The sequence below is a fragment of the Xenopus laevis genome, chromosome 4S (genome assembly GCF_017654675.1).
Source record: "Xenopus laevis strain J_2021 chromosome 4S, Xenopus_laevis_v10.1, whole genome shotgun sequence".
NCBI classification, from domain to species: domain Eukaryota; kingdom Metazoa; phylum Chordata; class Amphibia; order Anura; family Pipidae; genus Xenopus; species Xenopus laevis.
Window position 1 is genome coordinate 47032372 of NC_054378.1, and position 13899 is coordinate 47046270.

The following is a 13899-nucleotide window of genomic DNA, read 5'->3' on the forward strand; positions in this document are numbered from 1 at the left end:
AGCAATTTTACCAGTGGAGGGCAACAGTACAATATATTGTCATTCTTTAAACCACTTTATTTTTCTGGTGTTACTGTTCCTTTAAACTGAGCTATATGTCTTGACCTGTTAGAACAGGAGTGCCCATACTTGACTAATGTGAGGTCTACCCATTATGATCTACATCCATAAAAGCATTGTTAGCATTCTGTTCCATGGAAAATATTACTTCAATATTGATTTCTGATCAAATGTAGTTATAGTTAAACATCTATTTCTTATGTAACCATAACATAATAATATCTGAATGAAAAGAATGAAACAGGAGGGTGATTTAGTCAAGTTACAAGGCTCTTACACAACTTGTTCTTCCTTATCGGCCCATACTGACAAGGCGCATCCAAGTGCTGAACTCCGGTAGAACAGAACATGATGCATTTCACTTGGATGCGTCTGCGCCAAGATAATTTGCAATTGGTTTTCATTTAGTTATTTAGCTTTTTATTCAGCAGCTCTCCAGTTTGCAATATCAGCCATCTGGTTGCTAGGTTCCAAATCATTCTACCAACCATGCACTGATTTTAAAAAGAGACTAATATAAATAGGAGTGACCTGAATAGAAAAAAACAAGCAATTAAAAATAGCAATAACAATAAAATTGTAGCCTTACAGAGCATTTGTTTTTATAAGGGGTCAGTGGGAAGAGGCAAATAATTTAAAAAAAAAACCTTTAACAAATAAATAATGAAGACTAACTGAAAAGTTGCTTAGAATTGGCTCTTCTATAGCATACTAAAAGTTTACTTGAAGGTGAACCACCCCTTTCAATGACATTTCTGCGACTTTTTGTCAATTACTTGCACAAACCTTTAGTTTTTTAGCTGCCTAATGGATCAGTTTGAGGACTAGCTTTATTATTTACACATTAGAAGAGGCAAAACTGCAGTGGCAGCATACCCTGGTAATTCCGACTTCTCATATGACTCTCAGATGATGCCACGGCAGACAGTACATGCACTCATTATGCAGAATGCCTTTAGCAAGCTTTCATCATCCTAGATTTTTTTGGCACTCTATATTGCATCTCTGTGCAGAGTCCTGACTGTCAGAGGGAGGGAAGAGTCAATTACTGCCAATTCATTTTTGCCAAGGCTGGTCATACCATGTGAATGGATGCCATTAACAGGTACATTTAGTCTGCTTCTTTAGTTTCTTATATCAAACTGCCTACCTATCACTTCTGTCCAAGTGCAGCAGAACTGTATCATTACACAATTGGTTGGTCTGTGGGGGGGGGGGGGTTCTGTTATCCTAAAAGTTGTGGTTGGCTGCACATTTAGCAATTCGCATATTCTCCATGGGCTAATAAAGGGATATCTACAAGGCATGTCAAGTTAGCACATCTACAAGTAGCTTCACTTAATTTTTTTTTTTTTAAAGAGAATATTTGCCTTTATAAAGAACTTTCTATCCAGTTGTTTGGCCTCTTCACTTAACAAATAGACTTGTCAAAGCAGTTATCAGCAGCACACTGTAGATTTGCACAAACGTGAAATTTATTGTGTCAAAGCATTTCAAACAGGGCCCTGTTTGAAATGCTTTGACACAATAGATTTCACGTTTGTGCAAATCTACGGTGTGCTGCTGATAACTGCTTTGTCTGGATTATCTGACCCTGAAGCAGGCATGGGTTCTACAGCACCTGGTACCCCAAAGGTATTTATTCAGGGTTTTAAGCTCTCCACCTCTGTTAACAAATAGACTTGGCTAAATTGAACAGGTTTGATCATTTTACAATTGGCCACTTGACCAGTGGGCACTGGGGGTGGGTCAGATATCTGTAGTGATGACTGATAACATTCTGGCAAGATAATTGAATCTATCATAAATAAAGAATTCACCATGAGTTGCATTCATTTATAACAAACAGCAGTGTTACAGTTACTGGATCAGAGGGCCCCAGACCACAAGAGCTTACAATATAATCATCATGTTTGTTCTACAAACAGAGCAAAAATCTGACTGGGTCAAAAATGCACCACAATATGTATGCAAATTATTTGTTTAATTATGCATGTATTATAATTATAGTTAGTCTCTTCACCTATTAAGCCAAAGGCACCACCAAATTCAAAAGTCTGCTCATTCATAGGTTTTCAGCAGTTGGATCCTCTCTTTATAACAAAGGTCTATTCAATATAGACCTATATTATGGTAGATAAGTGAAAATACATATACTTTGCCAACATGTGGCAGTTCAATATGAAAATGGTCAGTGAGGTTATCCCCCCTGCACCCCGTGTGACAACTTTAGTCTTCTGTCAAGTTGGGGCATTGGTAAATAAGGACAAATCATTGCATACCTAGATTCACTTAGCAGTTCCTAAGCTTTCTTAAGGGCTCTTACAGACGAGCGTTTTTAGCTGCGTTCCCGTTTCATGCGTTCAGCCGCAGGGGAGCGCAGGAGTGGACGCACTGAATTCTTTTCAATGGGGCTGTACTCACACAGATGCATGTAAGCACCGAACGCAGATAAAATACAACATGCTGCATCCCAACCTGCATTCGGCACTTTCATGTGTCTGTGTGAGCACAGCCCCATTAAAAAGAATTCAGCCCCTGCGGCTGAACGCATGAAACCGGAACGCATCTAAAAACGCCCGTCTGTAAGAGCCCTAAAGGCAATCACCTTCTCCCATGCCATGCAAACTGCCATGTCAGGTAGAGCAGGTGGTGAATTGCTAACTAAACAGAATAATGTCTCATGCAATGGCGCAACTATAGAGGAAGCAGACCCCATAGTCGCAACGGGGCCCGTCGAACAGGGGAGCCTGGAGTGTGAGGTCTGCTTCCTCTATAGCGAATAAGAAAAACCCCTCCTCCCCAGCGCTATCTTACTAGTGAGGAAGGGGATGCAAGTAGAGGCAGGATGTGGGCGGGAGGATGTGGATAGGAGTGCGCCAGGTCCCTCTGAAGGCTTTTTTGCTCTCTAGTCTACGCTACTAGAAGGCCTTTCACTGTCTACAGGCACCACTCAGAATGCCTGACCCTAGCCAGTATAGGGGTTATTATAATTATTAGTGCAAGCAGCTTTAACATACCAGTTGCAACACACACAGAAAAGACACTGGATACACAGTTTCATGCCCACATGCATTTGTCTGAATTTATAATCTGTCTCCGACTCCAGGAATGCATTATAGTTAGGGCTGCCACCTGGCCGGTAAAAATGACCGTTGATCCCAATGTTATTAATAGGGAAAAAAGATAAATATTATAGGAAGCCCGGTTATTTTTTTCCAGAAATGGTGGCAACCATAATTATAGTTCTGCCCTGAAAGTGTATAGTACAGAGAAATAACCCCAGTAGGCATGTACCTTGTCTGAGCAGTGTGCAGTAGAGGGCTTTTTCCATCTTTCAAGAAACCTACAGAAAAGATTGTTTCTAACACAAATTAGGCTGTGTTTTTCCCAGAAGCCACTACTTGAAGATGGCACGCACAGAGGTCCCATGGTACTTCTATATGGGATTAACTGCACTGATTTAGCAGTAGTTGTACCCAGGCAGCAGTACCATCCTTCTTTGATTTAACAAAGGGGTTTTCAAATCACCTGCTGCTACTTACAACTAATCCTGCAGAGAAGGGGTTAAAAGCAAGCTCCAATGTCTTACAACATCACTAGGGACATCTGTGCAGATCAATATCTGTCAGAGCGATAAGGGCAAGCAAAGGGTGAGAGACTCTCTGGAGAACAGAGGTGCTGATTAGCCCAGAGACAGCAGCACACACTACAGCGACTGGGAGGGAATAGAAGGATGTTGCAAACCTATTAACACATTCTCAGCCAGAACCCTCAAACATATTTTTGTTTGAACCCAACACCTCTTGGAGACACTGTGTACACTGCAATAGAATTTCATATCCAGGATATCCTTGTTATATATCCTGTATCAATTCCCTGTCAAATCACATTATGTTTGAGCCTCAGGCATTACCAGTAAACTGTAAGCTTAATGCAGTGCAGGGTCTGAATGGGGGGGACGGACAAAACTGGGTGCAGTGCTGATTAAAAAAAGTGTATATATATATATATATATATATATATATATATATATATATATATATATATATATATATATATATATATATATATATATATATATATATATATATATATATATATATATATATATATACAGAACTAAAGTACATAAATCTGTAAGAGAAGAGAGACTGTCTAAGAGCTCTTACAGACGAGCGTTTTTACCGGCGCTCCCCTGTGTTCCGTTTTTCTGTGTTCAGCCGCATGGGGAGCGCAGGAATAGACGCATTACATTTTTTCCAATGGGGCTGTACTCACACAGGCACGTGTAGGCGCCGAACGCAGGTTGAGACGCAACATGATGAATTTTTCCTGCGTTCGACGCCTACACGCGCCTGTGTGAGTACAGCCCCATTGGAAAAAATGTAATGCGTCTATTCCTGCGCTCCCCTGTGGCTGAACGCAGAAAAACGGAACACAGGGGAGCGCAGGTAAAAACGCTCGTCTGTAAGAGCCCTAATGAATGTCAGGATCAGCTACCTCTAGGACAGTGATCCCCAACCAGTAGCTCACGAGCAACATGTTGCTCACCATCCCCATGAACTTTTTCATGCTTGTGTTTTTACGTTTAAATGTGACTCACAAGTAAAAAAAGGTTGGGGACCCCTGCTCTAGGACATGCAAGGGGAAACACAGGAGCTTGGAGAGGTGGAGCAGTAGCTGTTTATCTTTGGAAGGGGGGTGATGAACTGCTCTCTGTCACACACATTCCAATTAACTTCTCTACAATAGGATCAGAACAGACACAGCAGGTCTGTGGCATCCGAGATGTGCCCTGCAGACAGGACAGAGGGAGGGAGAACAATTGATTATTTCAGGTCAGTAGTGATAATTTCTAGCTACACAGATAAACACAGCTTCTGATACATCTATACCGTGCCAGGGGTTGTCCTAGCTTCGTGCCCTCAATTACCTGGACAAAAACAGCTCAGGATCACACTCATCTTGTAAGCCACCAATCAAAGCTGCTGAGAACCCTAGCCTGGAGCCACCACTTCATTCACGCAAGCCATCAGTCTGCATTTTACAGTTTTCCCTGCTTGAAGCAGAATTATGTAACTTCAGGCATAATTCATTGTTCACACTTCCAGAGAGCCCTAATGAAGCACTGTAAGAGTCATGTGGAAGTATGCTTATGAATGTGAGTAAATCAGCTTAAAGGTGGCCATGCACAATTTAGCTGGGCAACTTGGCCTCTTTTAACTTTACTGCGTGCCCATCTGTGCATACATGCCACCATTGGAGCCAGGCCACCTTCAACCCCATCAAATTGCAGTCTGTCTAGACAGAGAACTCCATCTGGTGATTCGTCTTCTTGGCAAGTAGATAAGGAATGCGATGATACCGAAGTGAGAGAGGTCGCTGCTAACTCTAACCTTTGCTCACAACCTGCTAGCTTGGGCCGCTGGCCAATTACATAAATGGGCAAATGTTGAAAATCTATAGATTATAAATGACTGACTATGCCATAGCGCAAATCAGCTGCCCCAATATGACCCTACAAAAGGTATAGAAGAGTGAGTGAAAAAGCTGAGCAAGGCAAAGGAAACAACTCGGGGGTAGTTTTACAATAAAGTTCCCAATTAATTTTTGACAAATAAATAGAAGTACATCAAAATGTAATAGAAAATATTTAACAATGGGGAACTAAAGATGGTAGATCAATATTTGACCACTAGAAAGTGATATTCTACAAATATAAAACTCACACATATAAACAAAGTTATACCAAAGTTACTGTTCTGTGCACACAACATGCTAGGCCTTCATACTCCACCAACTATAGAAACCCATTTAGAATAAATCTTCCACATCAAGCTCAAGTGGCTCAATAGTTTATTCTGTGTAAAAAGCTTGTGTTCAAGAAGGGACAAACCATGTGGTGTTTTTGTGGGAACCCCTTTAACTGGGAAGGCAAGATCTTCACTTTGCAATATACTTGGCAAGGAAAATTTAATGGCATCTCACCCCGATGCCATTTGAACATACAGCCTTGTGATGCAGAGTCAGAAGTGCTAGCGCTGAGCCACAATATAAACCATTTGGTATCAAAGAGCTGTAGAAATACCTCCAATCATCTCATCTGGTGTACAACATCTTGAAAAGTTCAAGAACACCGAGCAGTCGTCCTGTGATACACCTTTATGCCACCCCGTTATACTATGTGTTGCTGAAAATCACATTGGATAACAAGTGCAGCTCTGCAATATATACAATGAGGTGCTATACTGTTAAAAAAAAATTTGCATCTCCAATATATAATACAGGTATGGGATCTGTTATCCGGAAACCAGTTAACAGAAAGCTGCCAATTACGGAAAGGCTGTCTCCCATAGACTACATTTTATACAAATAATCCAAAATTTTAAAAATGATTTCCTTTTTCTCTTTTATAAAACAGTACCTTGTACATGATCCAAACTAATCAATCTTTATTAGTAGCAGAACCAGCCTACTGGGTTTATTTAATGTTTACATGATTTTCTAGTAGAGAAGTATGAAAATTATGGAAAGATCCGTTACCTGGAAAACCTCAGGTCTCGGGCAGTCTGGATAACAGGTCCCATACCCGTACTTAATCACAACTGCCATAAATATGGGGTTTGTGTCCCAGCTGTTCACTTGCGACCTATCAGAAACAGCCTTCCTATTATGTCAGCAGCAGCATCTTGCAAGCTTGTCCAAGCCCAGCGTATGCAATGATCTCCTGAACACTGGGAAATTAAGCTAGCTTTTCAGTCCAGTAAACTGCACCTTATAATGCCACAAAGACTCCAGGTAAAAGTGCCTAACACATGATGGAGAGCTGCCATATTGTTTATTTTCATCCTTAGCAAAGGCAAGCTTTCACTCTTGCAGCTGGTTTTTATGGAGGCTGTTAAGATTGGCTGCATCCAGCCATAAAACAAATACAAGTTCACTTGATTAGAACTACTTACAATCACTTTAGGCAAAACATATTAGAAATAAACTGTAATTATAAAGAGGACTTTTCCTTTAATATCCACTTACTGCTTTGCGATATGTCAGTAAGTTATAGGTAGAAAATAAACACTAATTGATCATATGAAAAAGAGTTATTAGCAACACCTACAGCCTATTGGCCTAGGAACACTATAGCAGCCCCCTGAGACACCGGATGTGCAGTCCCAGCTCTACAGCACACGTGGGACCCATAACAACCTCCTGAAGCTGCAACTAAGGCCATTAATGTTCCTCGCCAAGAAGCCAAACAAGCATTAAGGCATCGGAAGCAAGAGATCCCCACAGCCAGCCTTAGACTCTTACTAGCCCAGGCATTGCCTTTCTTAAAACATCTGTCTGGTGCTGGTCCGTCTACAATAGCAATTGTATAGGGTTCTCCATAATTTACTGCTGTAATCCCTGTGGCTCCAGGGCTGCAGTCAGGATGACTGATAAGTTAACCATTTAATTGCTATGGAAGCAATTTTTGTTGCTCTCTACCTTTCTGAATCCGTTTTCCCTCAGGGGTTAAAGGTATTTGAAGAATAACCAGAATCCTTCCTCAAACCTAATTAAATTGTATATACCTTATATATAACTTGGCAATAAATAGGTTAATGATCACATCTACTATGGACATTCAGAGCCCTGTGTTTGCCTTGTTTGCTAGCACAGGCCTGTTCAATCTGTAGGCCTCTTACAAGACTACAACTCCCAGCAATAGTTCAACGCAAACTGCAGGGCAACAGGTCCACCAATTCATGATCAGCACAAACCCACGGACTACATTTGCAAGCGTTTTATTAACCCCCCCCCCCATGCCGAAGGGTGCTTTGATTTTGCAGAGCTCACAGGGGATCTTGGGAAATAAAAGTAGACATAACAAAGTCATATTATACAGCATTAGGCAATTCCCCACCAATCTCAATGGTATATACCCACACGTCCAATTCTAGATCAACAAACACAGATGAGAAAAGTTCTGTAGCTTCCAACAAGGGGGTTTCTCTCTTCCCTGGAATATTTACAGATACGGGACACTGAATCGGGCAAAACAAAAGGTCCCCCACAGAACACGGCTTACTAACAAGCACTTCCCATAGGATATAAGCAGCACAATTATAGACAAAATAAAAAACACCCACCTTTCATGTCAGAGGAAAAGCTTGTATGTTACATCCCACAATATATTGGCAGCCACATGTGCCTGTCTCCTTAAGCTTATCTGGCTCCGAATTCCCAACACAGATGACCCAGAGAAGAGGAGGAGCCTCCAGACTCATAGCCCACAAACACCTGCTGCTTTGTACACACCCATTGTAACTGCTCCTGAGGCACAACCTCTCCCCCACCACTACAAGCCGCCTTCAGCCAAACCTGTGGCCATAACAGACTGACAAAAGGGATCAGATTTCAGCTGCTAGCATACACAAACTCTCTCAGCAGTCATTAGGCTTCAAACAGCTCCTCTTAACCCTTTCTGCTGCATCACTGTCAGGGTCAAAACAGGATAAATAAGCAACACGGAGAGCAGTGCTTGGTCTGTGGGGTTTGTTAGCACTTGCTTGGAGTGCTCCAGACTCTGGTGCGGCTGGTAGGGAGCTCCCTGGAAATCATTGCACATTGATTAAGCTTGAATGTGGAAACCGCTCTTCCTTTGTGTCCTAGAGGAATAAACAAGAAGCTTTTCCCAGCAAAAAAAAGGTAATAGGAAAAAGCTCTTACCTGAAACAGGAATACACCAGGACCAAGTCAACAAGCCAATGCGGTCCTAGATCCAACATGTAAATCAAATCTACCTGCATAAAGATCGATTTTTTGCCAGATATTGGACAAGGGGCAATTGGAGGCAGGGCCGGATTTACATAGCAGGCACCTCTAGGCCCACTGCCATTTGTCATGTCACCCCTGTCCCCTCCCTTTCATTCATGCACAAATTTTCATCATCAGGTCAGGAACACTGGGGACTGGTGCACAGAAAATTAAAAAAAACTATTGTATCTCATGAGCAGCACTAGAGCTTCCAAACCAATGTGGAGTTGGTTGGGCAGCATGCCACCCCCCTAAAATCCTGCCGCCCTAGGCCTTTCCACAAATCCAGGCCTGATCGGAGGGCCCCATACACTGGCAGATAAGCTGCCAACTCGGTCTAAAGGACTTGATTGTGCAGCTTAAATCTTCTGCCCAATCAAAATACTACTACTCATCATTTCTTATCCACTTGGAAAGTGCCACAGGTTACAAAGCAACCACTACTATTGCTCAGTAATGTGCTGTGCATTTAGTGGGTCCAAGTAAGGAGTACCGAGCGACTCACACCACTTTCGCCGCCGACCCTGTAAACTGGATACATTTAGTTGATACATCTCTTATCTGTCCTTGCAGGCAGCAATTTATTGCTACAATAGTTGCTGATACTCCAGAGATTTTGTTGAGAAATGTATCAACTAAATGTATCAAGTAAATGTTGCAAAATTGTAACAGTTTAGAGTCTACATTAGAATTACTGAGCGTCAGACTCACCAGAGACACGACTATTAAACTTTAAACTTAGATTTTGGAAAAACAGTACATAAATAAATAATGGAAAGTAATTGAAAAAAAAGTCTTTATTTCTGGGGAACAATCTGAAAACAACTGAATTGAAAAAAGTGTTTTAAAAGGTGAGCAACCCATTTAACAAGGGCTGGTCTAACACCCAAGGGAATGCTAAAATACTGCAAACAAAATGAATAAAGTTTCCCTGGCAGTCCAAGAGATGACATGTCAGATCTATCAGTAGCCACTTGATGGCAGTAAATAGTTGCTTTATTTGTGCTTTTAATTGGACAGAATTCATTTTTGTAAAACTCCCTGATGCTGGGGATTTCTTGTGCTTTTTCATGCCACATGAACATCCAACTATAAAACCCTTATGATTGAAATCTAATCTATCATGCATATGAAATCCATGTATACAATTAGTATTGCCTGCTGGCCACTCCAATATCTTTCTCATAAGGGCTCTTACTTACGCACGTTTTTACCTGCGCTCCCCTGCTTTCCGTTTTTCGGCGTTCAGCCGCATGGGAGCGCAGGAATAGACGCATTTCATTATTTCAAATGGGGCTGTACTCATACAGGCGCATGTAGGCGCGGAACGCAGGTTGAGACGCAACATGCTGCATTTTTCCTACGTTCGACGCCTACACGCGCCTGTGTGAGTACAGCCCCATTTGAAATAATGAAATGCGTCTATTCCTGCGCTCCCCTGCGGCTGAATGCCGAAAAATGGAACACAGGGGAGCGCAGGTAAAAACGAGCGTGAGTAAGAGCCCTAAGTCTGAGCCTGTATAATAAGATCCTGTTCTATATATCCACTTCCCACCCCAGAACACATTTCCTGGTATATGTAGAGCACAGTAGTACTTACCCTGCTAGACGAGTGGCACTCCATCATTTCCCCTGACATTAGGTACATGCTGTCTAAAAGCACACGCTCTTCTGCCAAAGGAAAGAAAGAAAATGGGACAGGGGTGCATGTCTTTTGCACAATCGTCACCAGGATTTGATTTCTAACAGAACTCGGCATAAACCATATTTGGCAAATGCTCTCGATTTAGTGGCCAGGGCCTGGCAACTGAGCCAATATGGAAAGCCTGTGTCCATTAAAGCTTCCATAGAAGGGATGAGATGTGTTGTGAGTTTAACTAAAGAGGGTACATGGTATTGATTTATTCCTTACACTGCAGTAGGCAAAGACACCCAGAGATTTTTTTATACAAAGGTTCCTTGACTCTGCTCTAACATCCAATCTTACAACATCTGTGCCTCATTTGCGCTGTGTTCTAAATATTGTCCTATCCAAGAAAAAATCCTGTTAGGGGCTTATAAAAGAATGGAAACTCGCACCAAGCACAGCAGATCAACTTTCTAAATAACAGAGCTGGAAATGGCCAGGAGCACTATTTCTATACCGTATTTTTGACTACAATTAAACAGGTTAACGTATCAAGTTTTCTCCAGACTACTGTCTACAATAACCAAAGGCCTTTGCTCCTGTTTAGCCATGTATTTTATAATTAGGTTCTGCCTCTCCAATTATAGTCTGGCAGCTCAACGGTTAAAGTATCATTTGCACAGGGTGAAACATCTCTTTCCCAGTTCACATTTGAACATCCTGTACCAATTTTTTTTTTTAAAACATTTCATGATTTTCAGAATAATGGAGTTTCTGGCAACTCATGCTACCTTGTAAAATATGGCCAGAGAGGGAGATGTCTGCCATCAATTATCAGAAGTCTGTGCTCTGAAGTGTGCAGATGGCAAAATCACTATTTACTGCCCTAACAGCATGGGAGGGGAGCCTCTTTGCATGACTCATGCTGGCGGGTAGCACAGACCTCTCGCTTTACCCATTTTTCACAGGCCTGGGTTAAAACGTAGCCAAAGAAATCTAGAGAGATTTGAAGGGAATTTGGGGTAATCTCCTTATTTTAGTGATAGATTACACTGCCAATATACAAATGCTAAATGAGACATTTAGGATAAATTAAAAAACCCTAATTTTGTAGGCAATTATGAGTAATATGGTGTTTCTTTTACATGGTGCTAAAAATGAATATTATCTTTAAAAATAGCCCCTTTATTGGAGCTCCCTATAGATGTTCTGTGGTCCCTGTCTGTGTTTCAAATGAGGGGTGGGCGTGTCCTAACGGTCCCTCCGAGTAGCACAGTAGGAGGGGGACAGCCAATCAAAGCCCTGCAATCACACAAGCACAGACAGCCGTCAGTTCCCTATCAGGTCCTGCTAGCTGCTGATTGGTTCCTGTCCTACAGTACAGCGAGCTGAGAGCTGCCGGCTCCCCTGCACAGCCTGGGAATTCAGGGAGCAGAAAGAAAAAGAGAAGGGAGGGATTATTAGGGGTTTTGCAGAAATTTTCAATAAATCAGTCTAAAACACTACTTTTTAAGCACAATTCTTCTATATCTAAAGGAGTTTAATGCACTGGTACGTTCTTTTTTTTTTTACACAAAATGTCTCCTTTAGGAGGTATATGAATTCAGTACATGTATTGGACCTGTTATCTAGAATGCTTGGGGCTTTCTGGAAAACAGATCTTTCCGTAATTTGAAAATCACGAAAACATTAAACAGGCTGGTTCTGATTTCCGGATACCAGGTTTCTGGATAATGGATCCTATACATGTAAAGTGCTCAGTCATTTGATGTTTGATTTAAATGAAAGTATGTTCACAGGGCAAGTAAGTGAGGACAAGGAGCGGCACAAGCATGTATGTACATACAAAGACAGCTGAGCATTAACTAAGTGAAAAAAGTCTGATCAATTTTATGACACTGTTCTGGTGTCAGGTTTAGGGCCATTATCATCTGCCCTGCATTACACCATGGTAGAAATAATTCTAATATCTCCATGCTTCTAGCCCTTTCATATGCCAGTATAGCATCAATATTTACAAGAAAAACTCACAAAAGTGAAATAAACCAAAATTGGAGTAAGAAATATTATTGGCGTTAAACTGGGGCTTAAAGAATCACAAATTACAAAAGCCGTATTCCATTTTGTGAACGTGGTGCTATGTATTCGTCGGAGTTAAATTGATGTTCCAAAATGCCACTTACATGAATTTGGAGTAACACATGTCTCCATACAAATTTGGAGTACAATTTATACCAATTTGAGTTTGGTGGAAGTTTTTTGCAATTAGGAACTCCATTTTGCTGGAGGTAATAATGTCAAATTCACTGCAACTGTCTGTATATATGTATACTATATATATATAGAGAGAGAGAGAGAGAGAGAGAGAGAGAGAGAGAAAGGGAGATATAACGTTTATTGTATGAGCTGAGCATTTAATTTCTGGATTTGTATATTTACAATACATACAAGAGAAGAAGCTGTCATATTGCTTATCTCTCAATTCCGACTTGAAAATCCCCTCCAGAGAGCAGTAAAGCACTATCTACTTTGCATCACTAGGCCACCAAACAGGTGCAGTTTTATCAGGAAATAGAGCGCTGACCAATTAGAATTGTGTTGTCACTGCAGTTGACCAATCAAAATGAATTGCTGGTTATGGGCTACAGCTAAAACAACAGCTATAATGCAATTTATCGTATAATCTACGGGTACTTTAGCTAAATACAAGCATGAGCTATTCTCATAGTAATGTAATGAACTAAATGCTAAATAAGCTTGTGAATAGAATATTTAAAGGTCTTACACAAAAGTAGTGGTTGGCTGGAAACTGCAGAGAATGACACAGCTCTGTGTGTATTTAGCAGTGTTTCGTTTGGCTCAGAAACCTTGCAATAACTCCCAGTGAAATATTTTGAGGTCTAACAAGGTTATCACACCAGGGTGTGTTAACAAGGCACTTTCCAGTATGATCAATGGACAACAAAATTAACCTCTTTACTGCTGAATGAATATCCAAAAAATATACAGTTGTATGGCTGCAAAGCATTAATCATATGATTGCATATACTAATACAGGTCATGCCTTTCTATGGCCTCTCTAATTTATTGTTTGACATTTACAAAAGGTGCATTCCATTTTGAGCTCATATGTGTGCTCAGAAAGAATGTCAGTGCTACACTGTGCCAGGGCAGGCGTGGGTCATGCGTCTTCATTGAGGACACAGGTTACTAAATAAATATTTTTATTTCACCCAAGAAATTAACCTTCTAGCTTCCAAAACTCTAATATATACCCTGGGCAGAAGTAAGCTGCAGTGCATTTTAAAACTGGAAGGGGTTAAGTGAATACTGCTGTCTGCTTCTTTATTGTAGCATATAAACAGCTGACTTGGCTACACACACACATTGTTTAGTATTTGCATGTTGCTCTG

At 41.1% G+C, this 13899-nt stretch overlaps 1 protein-coding gene across 6 annotated transcripts in view; it reads right to left on the minus strand.

Annotated features, from left to right (window-relative positions):
- The window catches only part of gse1.S (Gse1 coiled-coil protein S homeolog), a 311558-nt gene that overhangs the window by 35107 nt on the left and 262552 nt on the right, over positions 1-13899 (minus strand). Inside the window, exon 1 of one of the 6 annotated variants that reach the window (XM_018240437.2) lies at positions 8193-8412. The exons of 4 other annotated variants lie outside the window; for them this stretch is intronic. In XM_018240437.2, the coding sequence (XP_018095926.1) occupies positions 8193-8199 (7 nt within the window). In that variant the 5' untranslated portion in view covers positions 8200-8412. Of the gene's footprint in view, positions 1-8192; positions 8413-13899 lie in introns of those variants that run through there. One more of the 6 variants, XM_018240442.2, reaches the window with a different exon arrangement.